This window comes from Vulpes lagopus, chromosome 7 (assembly GCF_018345385.1).
Source record: "Vulpes lagopus strain Blue_001 chromosome 7, ASM1834538v1, whole genome shotgun sequence".
Lineage (NCBI taxonomy): Eukaryota > Metazoa > Chordata > Mammalia > Carnivora > Canidae > Vulpes > Vulpes lagopus.
This window is the reverse complement of record NC_054830.1, coordinates 116,568,078-116,582,667: the sequence shown is the minus strand read 5'-3', so window position 1 is coordinate 116,582,667 and position 14,590 is coordinate 116,568,078. Positions and strand designations below refer to the sequence as shown.

The window sequence follows — 14,590 nt, the reverse complement described above, 5'->3', positions numbered from 1 at the left end:
CTGAGATCATGACCTGAGCCGGAGGCAGATGCTTAACCAACTGAGCCACCCAGGTCCCCCATTACAAAGTCTTTAAATCATTGTTCTGAGACATTTTAAGTGTATCCCTTGACTCATAACTACCAGAGTCCTTTACCCAAAGGAAGTGTGCAGAAATATCCCTTAGGTAAAGTTGGCTCATGAAAAATGAGAGATTGGTGAAGGCCAGGGTACTTACATCATCCTTGCTGTATATCACTCTAGGTCAAATATGGAAGCCAATGGACAAAAGTAACCATATTCCATCATCTGCAGTGTTCCCTAAAGACGTTCATTGGCCTTAAAGAGTCTTATGATTTGGTTGCAATGATAGACCGAAAAGCAATATGCTAGGTTCCAAACAACACCCCTAGATGATAATGCCACAGGAGTTCAGAGGAGGAAAGACATTTTAAATATCTGGGATCAAAGCACACATTTTGGATTCATTTTACTTGTGCAAATAAAAATAACCAGGCTTACCCCCCCCCCCCACTTCCCTTTTCCCTATGACAATTGAGACCACTTCTCTCCATTCCTCACTTTGAGATCAGCCCAAGTTAAATCCTTTACAGGAAGTATATAGTAAATGACAAAACACAAAGAGGTTAAGATGAGGGAAATGAAACCTATTTCTTTTAAGTGACAAATGAGGTTGCTGAGAACCTCATGAAGGAGTTGGTTCAGGTCACCACACGGTGGTTTTTCCAAGTGAATGTCACGGCGGAGCTTTTCTGCAGTCGTGGCCCTCATGGCCGGTTGTCTGACCTAGTTACTTCTGGTAGGTAATTGTATACTCGCTTATATGGTTCTGGCTGTAACTCAAGAGCCCCAGGGAGACTAAGGGCAGGAGCTGACTGCTATATTTCCTGTCTCCACAGCAGTGTCTCCGAACGCTGTCATCCCGTGAACCCCTGTGATAAACATGAAATTCTCATCTGCCCCCTCAAATCTAAAGAAGCCCCTTAGAGAGAGGAGGCTGTCTGTCTGTCCGGCCCCCGCCCCCGCCCCCAGCCAGCTGGAAATCACAGTGTTTACAAGGCCCGTGTGGCCGAGAAAATGTAGTCAAAATTTAAAATATGTCTTATTGAAACTATCGGTAATTTTTTGGCTTTTTAGATATAAAATATAAAATTATAATAATAAATATCCTTTTTAAGTCACAATGCTATACCAGATCCTGATAACTTTTTTCTCCCTTCTCCTCAGCCCCCTCTTAAAAATTACTTCTTTACTCTTACTGACTTAAACTTATGATGTGCCTTCAGTTGTTCAGAAAGTTGTTATATTGTTAAAAGAACTTAGGTCCCAGATTGCTAGAGATGGGTATTTGTATGTGATTGATAGAATGGTTAGTGTTCAAATACATATTCTTGCAAAGTAAAATCAATATAGTAGTGAAAAGCAGAATTTCATAGGTAGAAACTATTTTTTAAGATTTCTTTCTTTTTTCTTTATGAAGTTCTCAGTTTTGTAGTATTTGTATTCTAACATATTCCAATATTTCCAAGACAAAAATAGGAGCAGTTCTCTTTAAGTCACTGGTTTCAGCCTGAACATCTGTGTCTTCATTACTCAAATACATCTTTTATTTTCTTATTTAGAGGTTTTTTAGAAATATTTTGTCTATTTGAGAGAGAGGGAGAGTGCAAGTGAGGGGAGGGGCAGAGGCAGAGAATCTCAAGCAGACTCCATGCTGAGCAATGAGACTGAGACCAATGCTCACGACCCTGAGATCACTGCCTGAGCCAAATTCAAGAGTTGGATGCTTAAACAACTGAGCTACCCAGGGAGGCAACCCTTATTTAAAATTTTTTTAATTGAAAAAAAAGTAAAAATTTAATTGAAGTATAATTAACATATATTAGTTTAAATGTGTCATTTAAATCTGATCAAGTCACGGTCTTAAAAAAACGGCTATTAAAAAAATGGCTGTGTATAATTTCTTTGTGTGTGTGTGTGTGTTTGTGTACAATTTCCGTCACCTGAAGAAATCACACAGGTTTTAGAGTCCACAGAAAAAATAGAATTCAAGCAACAAATAAGGTGGAAAGCTGTCTATTTAAGAAAAAAAGATACAAAGTACTTCTCAGAAGTTTAGAAATCTAATCTATAACAGACCAAAATATGTTTATTTTTATTGTGGTAAAATTTACATGTAGTGAAATGCACATGTTAAGTGTATAATTTAGTGAGCTTTGATAACTCTGTCCATATACCCATGATGCTATTATTCCAGAAAGTTCTTTAATGCTCACTTCCAATCAATTCTAGCCCCTTGGACATCCACTGTTCTGATTTCTTTTACAAAGATTATACTTTTTGTTCTTGAATTTCACGTAAATGAATCATACATAAAATGTACTCTTTATATTGCTCAATATAATGTTCATGGGATTCATCCACATTGTTGAAGTATCTGTAGCTCATTCTTTTTTTTTTTCTGTAGCTCATTCTTTTTAATGGCTGAATGATACTTATACCATGATTTATTTGTCTATCCTTTTGATGGGCATTTGGATTGTTTTCAGTTTAGGCTATTATAAATAGTGTGAGTATAAACTTATTACGGAGTCTTTCAGTAGACATGTGCTTTCATTTGTCTTGGGAGTAGAATTGCTGACCTGCAGGGTACATGTGTTTTTAACTGTATAAAGAAGGGTCAAACAATTTTCTGAAGTGGTTGTACTCCCATCAGAAATATAGGAGAGGTTCAGTTGCTCCTTTACCTGACATATATGCAAATTGGAGAGGTCCTTAGTTACTTTTCAATGTCATGTCTTTTCAGAAAATATTTAAAAACTTTTATTTTTATTTTTATTCAGAGAGAGAGAGAGAGAGAGAGAGAGGCAGAGACAGAGGCAGAGGGAGAAGCAGGCACCATGCAGAGAGCCGGATGTGGGACTCGATCCTGGGTCTCCAGGATCACGCCCTGGGCTGCAGGCGGCGCTAAACCGCTGAGCCACCCGGGCTGCCCTAGAAAATATTTTTGATAGCATTAAATCCCAGGCATGCATACTCAACATTCATAAATACATGTACTTCATACAAAATATAGAGCCATCCAACTTTAAGGAATTGTTCTGTTCCTGAAAAATTGGTGTGTAAAGCTAATATTTTGGCAAATCAAATCACTTACTGAAATAAGTCTTCCCCTACTTTGATGTCTAGTTCAAGTTCTCTTTTTCTACAGCATCCTCTCATGCTGTCCTGGCCTTCGGGGATTTATTCATTCTCCAGATTTTAGCAGCCCCAGTGATTTGTCATCAACATCACTCCTTTGGATCTACATCATTCATAGCTTGGTTGATTCATCTACTTATTTATTCTGTGTATATATTTCATTTCTTTTTTTTTTAAGATTTTATTTATTTATTTGAGAGACAGAGCACAAATGGGGAGATGGGCAGAGGAAGAGAGAGAGAGAAGCAGATTCCTTGCTGAGGAGAGAGGCTGATGTGATGTGGAACTCCATCCCAGGACCCTGAGATCATGACCTGAGCTGAAGGCCGACATTTAACCAACTGAGCCATCCAGGTGCCCCCGTATATTTCTACACACACAATACCTTTATTGAGGGAACAACTCACATTTCACACTTAAAAAAATTTCTTTTCTAGGATACAGTATAATGCCTTGCACACACGAGTTACTCAACAAAATTTTCTGCTTAATTGGCTTTCTATCTTCATTTTGCCTTAGGCAAGGCATCAATGGGGTTTAAGTAATTTACTTGTTTTAATTATATGGCAATTTCCTTAATTTTCCATATTTCTTGACCACCGTAAGCTGGGCCTGAGGTTAACTGTTAGCTAAAATCTGCTTCCTTTACCACCCTACTAATTCTTAGTTTAAAGCACCATCTACACAGTGTGGTTTACAATGAAAAGCACACCATAGGAAATTAGGGATTCCATCTGGGGTTTCCCTCTAATTCTCCCTGGGGCCTGTGGTTTGCCACTTACAGGTCTGCACAAAGTACTGGATTCATCTTCCAGTCCCTGGAGGCTGAAATTCTTCCAAACCTGGCTCAGAGATCATCTGTTTGTAAGTGGTATCTTCCTCCCTTGCACAGGGGCCTGTCTGGTTCTCAATGCACCTGCACTCCTTTGTTCATGTCTCCTGTTTAGTACCTAGCACTTTGAGGCAGGATTTATTTATGTTTGCCTTTCCACAACTGGACTGTTGGGCTCCTCAGAGCAGGAGCAGGGGTCACGTACCTCTACATGTAGTAAGTCCTCCACAAGTTTGATGCATAAATGCATGGATTAATGAGTAGATGAATATGTATACTAAATCTACGAGTTTGTATTTTACCTTTACATATGAATGTATGTAAGTAAGCTCTATGCCCAATGTGGGGCATGAACTCATAACCTCAAGATCATGAGTTGCATGCTCTACTGACTGTGCCAGCATATTCCATGCTGAGCATGGAGCCTGATACGTGGCTCAATCCCACAACCCTGAGAGCATGACCCAGGCCAAAACCAAGAGTCGGCTGCTCAACCAGACTGAGCCACCCAAAAGGCTGCACCTCTAACATTTTTAAAAATATGCAAATCTGGAGAATTTTTGGTGACAAAAGGACTGTTTCAGTTAATTCTCTTACTCTCCTTGCATGAGGTAGACACGTGCTGTTCTGGTTGTCTGGCATTCCTCCATCACTTTTTGGGATGCATTCCTCATTCTTTATGGAACCCATCCCAAGTGGTTTGGTGAAGATTGCCCTGACTCCTGACTCTCCCTGACCCCCGCTTATCAATTCAATTCTGGCCTACACCTGGCCAGTCAGAGGACATAGTAATTGGTTCAGGGTTGAGTATGCAACTTGAACAAGCAAATCCGTTTTCCTATGATTTGTTATGTTGTGAGCTACCAGGAGAATTTAGGCTGGTGGTGCCCAGAAGCCAGCTTTCCCACCTTGTTGCAGAGAGCTTGTGTTGGAAAAAACCTTACTGGTGGAGAAAAGTGTGTGAAGTGATGAAAGGGGCCATTCTGGTGATGGGCATTGCAATTGCCTAGTGGTGTGGACTGGTTTAGATTTATATTTCCATCATGTTGATGTTCAATACCCTTCAGATTTTTCATCCTTACTGCCCTATCTGAGACTGAATCTAAGTCCTGGGAGATTATTATTTTTTCCCCAAGTTTCAGATATTATTCAGTGTAAACCCCAATACAATACACCAACATGATTTTGTGCATTTAGGGGGGAAATAATTCCTGGATAAGTGGAAAATTGTGCAGATGGCTTCTGGAAGACCTTCATTCTAAGCAGCCTTATAATGAAACATTTCATTTAGAAGTTTGGACCTTCTTCTTCAGTTTGCTATAATCTACATTCACTGAGTATAACTTGTATTGATCATTGGGACCCAGTTTGTTCCAGGGTTCTGTGTTATTCTTCCTATCCCAACTGACATCTGGATTGAACAATGCCAAGTGCAAGACATACAGTGCTGCTCCAGTACCTCTTGCCCCAATAAATATGAAGAGGGGGATCAAGTGCTGATGCTTCTTGACCTGACTGATGATCTGGTGTAACATGATTGTGGCAGAGGCCTCTTGTGCAGGAGAAGAAAAAACCAAGTTTCTGTAAGGCCTGGAACTAAGTAATGTCATGTCCTGGGAGATTCTTGACAGCTGTAAGGAGAGCCATCTGCCTTTTGGTTTTGCTCTCTCTAGTCTGTACTGGCTTTTCCTAGATGTGATGACTTCCTGTGGTTCTGGAGTATGTTGGCTTCTGTAACTTTTCTCCTCAGTGTTCCTACTGAATTGTGTGCAGTTCCACCATGGCCCAGGTGGCCTGTTCATCCAGGTCAGTCTGCAGCTTTCCTCTCCCACTCACTCATTTCATTCTGTTGGCACTTTTTTGGTAGCTCCTCTACATCCTTCTTATGGACATAGGGAAGGTGTATTAGGATTCTCCTAAGAAATAGATTCAATAGGCTTTGTATATACAGATAAAAATTTTATTTTAAGGAATTGGCTCATGTGAATAGGGAGGTGAGCAAGCTCAAAATCTGCAGCATAGGTTGGTGGGCTGGAGAGTCATGAAGAGCCACTGCTTCAGTTCAAGGCTGAAGGCTCAAGCAAGATGATTGCTCCCCATACCCCTTGTCGCCTTTTTTTTTTTTTTTTGAGGCTGCTAAATACCATGGCTCTAGAGAAGGCTGCTCTTGGATTCTACCCTGCCATAGCAAGATGGAATACAACAGGGAACTTTGTTGTGAGGCACAAACCACCTCTATTCTTGAATCTTCAACTCTTCCCCTCAACTCAGCCCAGGGTGGGACAAGAGACAGCGACTTCTGCAAATTCTTCTCCCCTCTCCATTCGGCAGGCTCTGTTTGGAGCTGTGATGGTAGGGATGGGAAGGTGGGATGAAGGGGACTCATTCAGTCAGACTACCTTTCTTTTCAAGTCTTTTCCTATACCTATATCACAATTTAATTAAACTTAAAAACTGAGAATGGTTTTTTACAATGCCATTCTGAGAAGAATTGTACCCCAAAATTGTGGTAGTAAAGAACACCCTGACATCTGGTTGAAAATTCATTCTTTTTAGTACATTAGCTACGTGAATATTGTATTTTCCTTTTTCATCTGCTTTCTTAAACTCAGCTGTGGGGGCTGGAAACAAAGCTATTTTAGGTAAGAAATGTCTCACCTCTATAGTTTAAAGTTAAATGAATACATTTAAAAATTATTGGGTGGGGATAAAATCATCCATCAAAGACAAAAGCCTTGATCATGAAAAAGGAAAGCCCTTAACTTTTGAGCAGGGTCAGTTCCAATTAGAATAGAAATAGCTGAACTATGCATAAATAAACCTTACACTTTCTCCAGTTTTTCATATTTTTACCATTTTAACCGTAAAGATGCAGAATATAGGGTGAAGGGGAGTACCTTGGTAGGATTTAAAAAAAAAGCCTATTAAAAACCAGATGCATGAATACTAGTTTAAAAAATGCTTTAAAGGGGCATCTGGGTGGCTCAGTGGGTTAAGCATCTGCCTTCTGCTTGGGTCATGATCTCAGGGTCCTGGGGATCAGCCCCCCCATCTGGCTCCCTGCTGAGTGGGGAGTCTGCTTCTCCCTCTCCCTCTGTGTGATTGCTTGCTCTCTCTCTCTCAAATAAAAAGGAAATCTTTAAAAAATGCTTTAAAGATAACCTTTATACATAAAGTAGCACTATGGCCATATTTGGGCATAAGATAAAACTGAACTGCAAGAATGCAAATTGGTTTCTCTTTTCAACTAAATCCTAAATTATCACTAAGATGGAATCACTAGGTTAAAAGAACTCTACCAATCCTACTTTTGCCAAATATCTAGATCTTAACAAGCAATTTGGAAAACAACTTTGAGCAGTTTGTAAATTTCATGGAGCTTTGCTAAGGGAACAAATGCTATTGAAGACGATAAAGACACCTTTAAAACTCTGGCTCTTTTTAAAACACAATAATAAAAAATCAGAGCTTGAAAGGATTTTGGACGGTCATTCCACCATCTGAAACGTGATTTATTATTATGCTTACATAACTGGAAACAGTATTAACTTTGTAAAGTGTATTAAACAGAAACAATGTGGCCTAGTAGAAGACCATGTAGTAATTTATTTCTTCTTGCATTTATTCAGCAATCATATAATGAGGAGATACTATTTAACAATGTTTTTCTCCATTTTTTACTTCAGCCCCTAGCTAGCCCACATGTTTGCACTGTATGCTCAGCTCTCTGCCAGCTGTCACTCCTCTCTCCTGGGACAAAAGTGGGTTACTGCAAGCTTTCAGTATCTCCTTCCCTTCTTCCTGTCTCCCCATCCTTATTCTAGTCTGAGCTTCTTCTTTCCTGGTATGATAGGTATCCTGTATTTTTCTTAGATCCAAAAGATATACAGAATGTAGGACAAATGTCAAATAAATTGTCTCTATGTTATGAAGTAGTTCTGTGCTGTGGGAAGACTATTGAAGTCGGAGGAGTATTGAAGAGGGAAATAAAGTCATGGCAAGTTGAGGCTTGGTGGGGATATACATATGGCCTAACCAATAATCAGAACATGTGCCCTGACAAGAAACTGAAGGTTTATAGGGAAAACAGGGCAGTATATTTGAAATCATGCTTGTTCTCATAAGTGAAGATGCACCGTCACCAAACTTACATAGTGTTTGTTACATCTCTTGATTAATTGGGGGAAAATACTGGCGGTGATGGGATTACAGGAATTATTTGAATGAAGAGTGCTGGACAAACTTACAATGAAAGAGGAGGGAGAAAATACTCCAGGTACAGGGTTAGGCATGGGAACAGGCAAGAGAATAAGGGAAGTGTACATTTAGTCAAGTACCTGACTGAACATTTACATGATTGCCTAACTTTATGGCTAAGAGATTTTCCATTTTCCCCTCATTTTTAAAAATTGCTTTTGATTGGAGACACAGAACTACTACTGGGAAGAATTACTAGGGGAGCCTGGGTGGCTTAGTTGGTTAACTATCTGCTTTGGGCTCAGGTCATAATCATGGAGTCCCAGGACTGAGCTCCCTGCACAGCGAGAGTCTGCTTCTCCCTCTCCCTTTGCCCTTCCCTTCTGCTGATGAGCTTATGTCCTCTTTTTCCACTCTCACTCTCAAATAAATAAATAAAATCTTAAAAAAAATTACTTGTTATCCCATAGTATATGTTTAAGATTTAATCTTTACAAGGTAGGAATCATCCACATTTTCCTATGAGAAAACCAAAGAATAACTAACTCCCATAGTTATGCAGCTAGCAATAGCAAATTCTTGACTGTCTGATTCCAATGAATTTGTTTCAGCTAAGAGGACATAACCTGAATTTCCTAAACAGAATCTGGAATTGAGGGATTCTGTCAAGATTCATGGGCTTGAGAGTAACAAGAATCATACTTGAAATCACTTCACATCCGGTTTTAAAACTTCAAAAGTGGAAGGAAAATACTTTAAAAAATACTGCACATTTTTTAAAAGACTGAGGCAAAGTGGACCATGGCATAAAAACCAAATTATCCGTGTAGAAAGGGCCTGCATGAGGTGGGTTTATGATCCAGCGCTATCCTCCTGAGGTCTCATTTCTTCATCAGTAATTTGGATTTTTGAGACCCTCTTAAGTTATTCAAACTTTCTGAATATTCACTTTTAAACTAACACCTACTTCAAAATAGAAAGTTTTCAGCTCCTTCTCAGCCAGGTACTGTAGATAACAGGGCAAGAAGTGGAACCCTTCATAAGGAGAGCCTCATCACTCAGGGTGTCCAGAAATCCCGCCCAGGGTGCCATGCAGCCTGATGCCCTTCACTAATTCTCATGCACAGAACTTGATTAATATTTAAAGAACACTCCGGTCTTCCTTTCTACCATTATTAAGGAAGCTAACCTGTCATTATTCTACAGATGGGTTCCTACTAGATTATGACATGGCCTTTTAGGTTATATAGTTAAGGGCGCGGCTCTGGAGTCAACTGAAACTGGGTTCAAACGCAGTCCTGTTCCTCCTGGGCAGCCTTAAGGACATTCCTCTATTAAATGGGCAAATCTTCAAAGGGAAACAACACAGTTCCCACACCACAGAGCGGCCGTGTGCGGATGGATAACCCACCAAAAGCCCAGGGCAGGGACCAGCAAATTCCAACAAACCTTAGCCTGAAAGTGAAAACTTTTCAAAGGGATTAAGGGACATTCCATTAGAACCAGCTGTCAATGACATTTTAGGAGATCCCTTTTTTCTTTTTTTTAAAGATTTATTTATGAGAGAGAGAGAGAGAGAGAGAGAGAGAGAGAGGCAGAGACATACAGGGAGGAACAGGTTCCCCACCAGGAGCCTGACATGGGACTGGACTCCAGGATCATGACCTGAGCCCAAGGCACACGCTCAACCACTGAGCCACCCAGGAGCCCCAGGAGATTCCCTTTTTCAGCAAAAGTCCATTTCTACTTGAATTTGCAGAAGTCTAAAATTTTTAAAAAATATTTTACTTAATCATGAGACACAGAGAGAGGCAGAGACACAGGCAGAGGGCGAAGCAGCAGCCCCCTGCGGGGAATCTGATGCTGGCCTCCACCCCAGGACCCCCAGTCGTGACCTGAGCTGAAGGCAGGCGCTCAACCACGGGTCACCCAGGGGCCCCGCAAGTTTAGATTGCGATGCACTGATGGATTTTAGTGAAGCAAGACAATTAGCAGCTTGGGCTAGTTACTGTCCCCGTGACTCAAGTCCGGGCTTCTGGCTTCTCTGGGGGCTTGGTCGCCTCAAGACGCGCAGGCAGAGGCGGACCGCACGGGGAGGCGAGGCGGCAGGTGTGCGCGGCACCGTCCCGCCTCCGGGAGGGGAAGGTTTGCCTGTGGCCCGGGCGCCGGCGGCTCCCAAGCTCGTGCACCGCAACCCATTACGTAACTGCGGCGGCCGGGCCTCGGGGCCGTTCGGAGCCGGGCGGGGAGAAGCTTACAGCGCCCGCGGCCGCCGCCGGCCTCCCCGAGTTCCGCGTGTGGCTGTTAGGGGCCGTTGACGTTTGAATTTCCCTGAACCGCTGGGTGTGGGCGGCGGCGCGGACCCGCCCCGGAAAGCCTCGGGGCTCCTTCCCGCCACCCGCAGGCCCGGCCCCCTCCGGGGGGCCCTTGTCGGGGCGGGGGGGGGGGCCTGGCCGCCGGGCGAGCTGTCCCGGGCGCCCCACTCGGCCGCCCTGAGCCCTTCCCCAGCCCCGCCCCGCCCCGCCCCGCGCGCCAGGCCGACGGTTGCCCGAGGCCCCGAATTTGAATCGAGAGGCCCGGCCCCCGGGCCCCGGAGCGCGCCGCCCGCTCCCCATTGGCCGGCGGCAGTCACGTGGGCCCCGGCGCGCGCCCGCCATGTTGGAGAGTGCGGCGCCACTGCCCGCGCCACCTCCGCCCCCCGCCGCCCTCCTCCCTCCCCCCGCCTCCCCCCCCGCCCGCCGCTCCGCGCCTCCAGAGAGGAAACAAAGTGCTGCGGGCGGGAGACTCGGCGGCGGCGGCGGCGCGCGGACCCTGCTCGGCGCTCCCGGTCACCCTCGCCCGAACCTTCCCGCGCGCGGGTGTGAGTGCGTGTGCGTGTTTCTTACAAAGGGCATTTTGCGACTGGCTGGTTGGCAGCCTTCCCCGCTCGCCCTTTGTGCTGTGACCCGGCTCCCGCCGACCCAGGTGCTTCTCCCGGGGGGGCGCGGGTCGTCGGTCCGTGCCTTCGGTCGCCGCCTCGCCGTCCGCAGCCCCTCCCCGCTCCGCTCCGCCCGCCCGCCCGCCCGCCCGCCATGGCGACCGCGACCCCCGTGCCGCCGCGGTCGGGCAGCCGCGCCAGCGCCCCTGCGACGCCGCTGAGCCCCACGCGGCTGTCGCGGCTCCAGGAGAAGGAGGAGCTGCGCGAGCTCAACGACCGGCTGGCGGTGTACATCGACAAGGTGCGCAGCCTGGAGACGGAGAACAGCGCGCTGCAGCTGCAGGTGACGGAGCGCGAGGAGGTGCGCGGCCGCGAGCTCACCGGCCTCAAGGCGCTGTACGAGACGGAGCTGGCCGACGCGCGCCGCGCGCTCGACGACACGGCCCGCGAGCGCGCCAAGCTGCAGATCGAGCTGGGCAAGTTCAAAGCCGAGCACGACCAGCTGGTGCTCAAGTGAGTGCTGGCCCGGCGGCCGCGGGAGCCCGGCCAGGGGCGGGGGGATGGGACGGAGAATCGAGGGTCTCCTGGCGGGGCGCGGGCGCGCGGGCGCGCGGGGGCGCGGGGGCGCGGAGGGGGCTCGAATGCCAGCGACGCCGTGGCCCGGGGGCACGTTTCTGTCCCCCGGCCACGCGGCGGGACCGGGCGAGGCGCGCACCCCGAGACCGAGACCGAGAGGGGCTGGCTCTCCGGCGGGGAGGCCCGGCGAGCCCCGGTGCGGGCCGGCGGAGCCTGGGCGCGCGCTCGGATGCGCGCTCCGGCTTCCGGCCAGGCCCGAGACAAAGCGGCTGGCGGGGTTGCGGGGCCGGGATCGCCGGCCGGGAAGACGGGCTGCCCGCCTCGAGAATGAATGAGCTGTGCGCGGGCGGAGAGAGGAAGGGGAGGGACCTGCCTCCGGCGTCCCGGTCTCCCGGGGGTGGGTCCGGCTTTTGCGCGCTCAGTCTGGGCCCTGTGACATTTTGCCATCTTTCTACGCCTGTCTTGGGCGGGGAGGGAGGGCGGGGTCTGAACTGTCTGCCCGCCCAGGGTAAGTTGGGTGTTTAAGCTCTTGAGCATTCCCTGGGGAGGGGTGTCCTTTCCCTCCGGGACGTCAGGCACGGGTCCCCCGGGTGCTCCTCTGGACCCCACGACCCGAGCTGGGTTGGTGCGCGTCGTGGCTGCGGTCCCCGGACCCGCGGCCTGCCCACCCCCCGGCAGCAGTCTCCTCCCCGAGCCTTTGCACTCCCTTAACGTAGTCGGTTGGTCTCTCTGGTTCTGGAGAGACCCTTTCAGCCCCCACGTCTGTTTTCGTGACTAATGACAGGCCAGGGCTGGTGAAAGGGTTGTCGTGTGGATGCGAAGTGCTGGGGCTATTTTGAGCTTGTGATTACTTCCCCTAAGGGGGTCTGAGTTTTCGGTCCGGGGCGCCGGGATCAACTTGCAAGCCTCTGCGGAGGCCACCGCCACCGTGACTTTCCGCTGAGCAAAATGGCGTAATTCTGATCGGTAGGCTGCTAGCGTTGATGTCATGCGTTAGGTATTTGCTGAAATTGCTTCCAGAACCCATGGTCTCCATCCTTTATCGTCCGTTGGAATTTCTGGAGTTGCTTGGCTCTTGATTTTGACTCTGTTTGCCCACGAATGTCTTTCTGTCTGTATCTGTGTGAATGTCCCGGTCTCAATCTCTGTGACTTTCGTATGTGTGCGTCTTTCCTTCCCTGCCTTATTAGTATTTGAAAACATGGATCATGAAAAATAAGTGCACTTGGTAAAAAAAATAATTGTAGACTTGGTTATATGACAGACGGGTGACACTCTCCTGTTTCCAAAAGGCAATTGTGTTTCACTCTTTTTCTTATTTATTTGGATGTTTAGTTCCCTAACTCGATAAAAGCTTATTTTTCTTTTTCTTGAATTTACTGAGCTTTGAGGTCATCTTTTGAAATGGATCCTTTCTCTCACAGCACTGCCCAATTTGTTAATTTTTTTGTCCCGAATTTCTTCAATGTTTTTGTTATTGAATGTTTTCAAATCCTAGATGCCATTGCTTGTAATGACTTGCCATTACTGTATGTACTACTAAGAAAAAAACATTAGAACCAACTGTGTAGGATCCATCCCGTTGGACGCGTTTCTGTTTCAGAGGTGTTAAAATGTGACACTATTTATGTTATGTGCCAGTCTCTGTTGTATGTGCAGAGACTACAAAAAAAATTTTTTTTTGAAGATTTTATTTCTTTAAGAGAGAACGAGCAGAGAAGAGAGATTGAGGGAGAGAAAATGAGCCGGGGGGGGGGGGGGCGGTGAGGGGGGGGGAGGCGGGCAGAGGGGCAGAGTTAGACGGAGAAGCAGATTTCCTGCTGATGGTAGGGCTCGATCCAGGACCCTAGGCCATGATTTGAGCTAAAGGCAGATGCTTAGCTCACTGAGCCACTGAGGCACTCCAGAGACTACAGAGATTTTTAAAGAAATAAATTACTGACCTTATGTTGCTGAGTACAGTAGGAGTGATACCCAGCAAACAAATAAAGGTCCTGTTTCATCTAATCTGAAGCATTTTGGTGCTTATGCTTTTATAATCTTTCCAAAAGTTAACTACTGAAGATTTTTCACATAGTAACAAGACTGCCACCTGGCTGACTGTAGTTATAAAATGGTATGTATGGATGTGGAGGAGGAAGAGAAGAGAGTCAAAACATACTCAGTGTTATATAATAAATAAGTACTAGGGATGTAGTATACAGCATGATGTCTGTAGGTCATCATGTCATACAATATATAGGAAACTTAAGAAGCTAAGTCTTAATAGTTCTCATCACAAGAATTTCCCACCCTTTTTTTTCTTTTTGTATTTTTTTTTTTTTTTTAAAGATTTTATTGATTCATGAGAGACACACAGAGAGAAAGACAGACAGAGGCAGAGACACAGGTAGAGGGAAGAGAAGCAGGCTCCATGCAAGGAGCCAGACAAGAGACTTGAACCTGGGAATCTGGGATCATGCCCTAAGCCAAAGGCAGATAGATGCTCAACCACTGAGCTACCCAGGTGTCCCTTCTTTTTGTATCTATGTGAGGAGATGAATGTTAGCTGAACCTATTGTGTTAATCATTTCAGGGTATATGTAAATCAAAGCATCATGCTGTATGCTTTAAACTTACACAGTAATGTGTGTCTTTTTGTCAGTTAAAGTGGAGAAAATGCTATGTATGGATTGTAAGGTGCATGCTAGTTTCAGTAAGATTAAAAGGTGAAGAATAGGGGTGTCTGTGTGGCTATTCGGTTAAGCATCCGACTCTTGGTTTTGGCTTAGATTGTGATCTCAGGGTTCTTAGATCAAGTGGGGAGTCTGCTTCCCTCCTCTCTCTCCCTCTGTTCCCCTCCTCTCTCTCCCTCTGTTCCTACCCCA

The 14,590-nt window shown here is 45.9% G+C and overlaps 2 protein-coding genes across 5 annotated transcripts in view; one reads left to right on the top strand and one right to left on the bottom strand.

Annotated features, from left to right (window-relative positions):
• Window positions 1–5,316: 5,316 nt before the first annotated feature.
• Window positions 5,317–5,568, bottom strand: LOC121495247 (cytochrome c oxidase subunit NDUFA4-like). The gene has a single exon (XM_041762490.1). The coding sequence runs from the start codon at window positions 5,566–5,568 to the stop codon at window positions 5,317–5,319; it is 252 nt and encodes an 83-aa protein (XP_041618424.1).
• Window positions 5,569–10,904: 5,336 nt separating this feature from the next.
• The window catches only part of LMNB1 (lamin B1), a 63,899-nt gene continuing 60,213 nt past the window's right edge, over window positions 10,905–14,590 (top strand). The window contains exon 1 of one of the 4 annotated variants that reach the window (XM_041763091.1): window positions 10,905–11,660. In XM_041763091.1, coding sequence (XP_041619025.1) covers window positions 11,302–11,660 — 359 coding nt within the window. In that variant the 5' untranslated portion in view covers window positions 10,905–11,301. The other 3 variants (XM_041763096.1, XM_041763095.1, XM_041763092.1) reach the window with 3 other exon arrangements.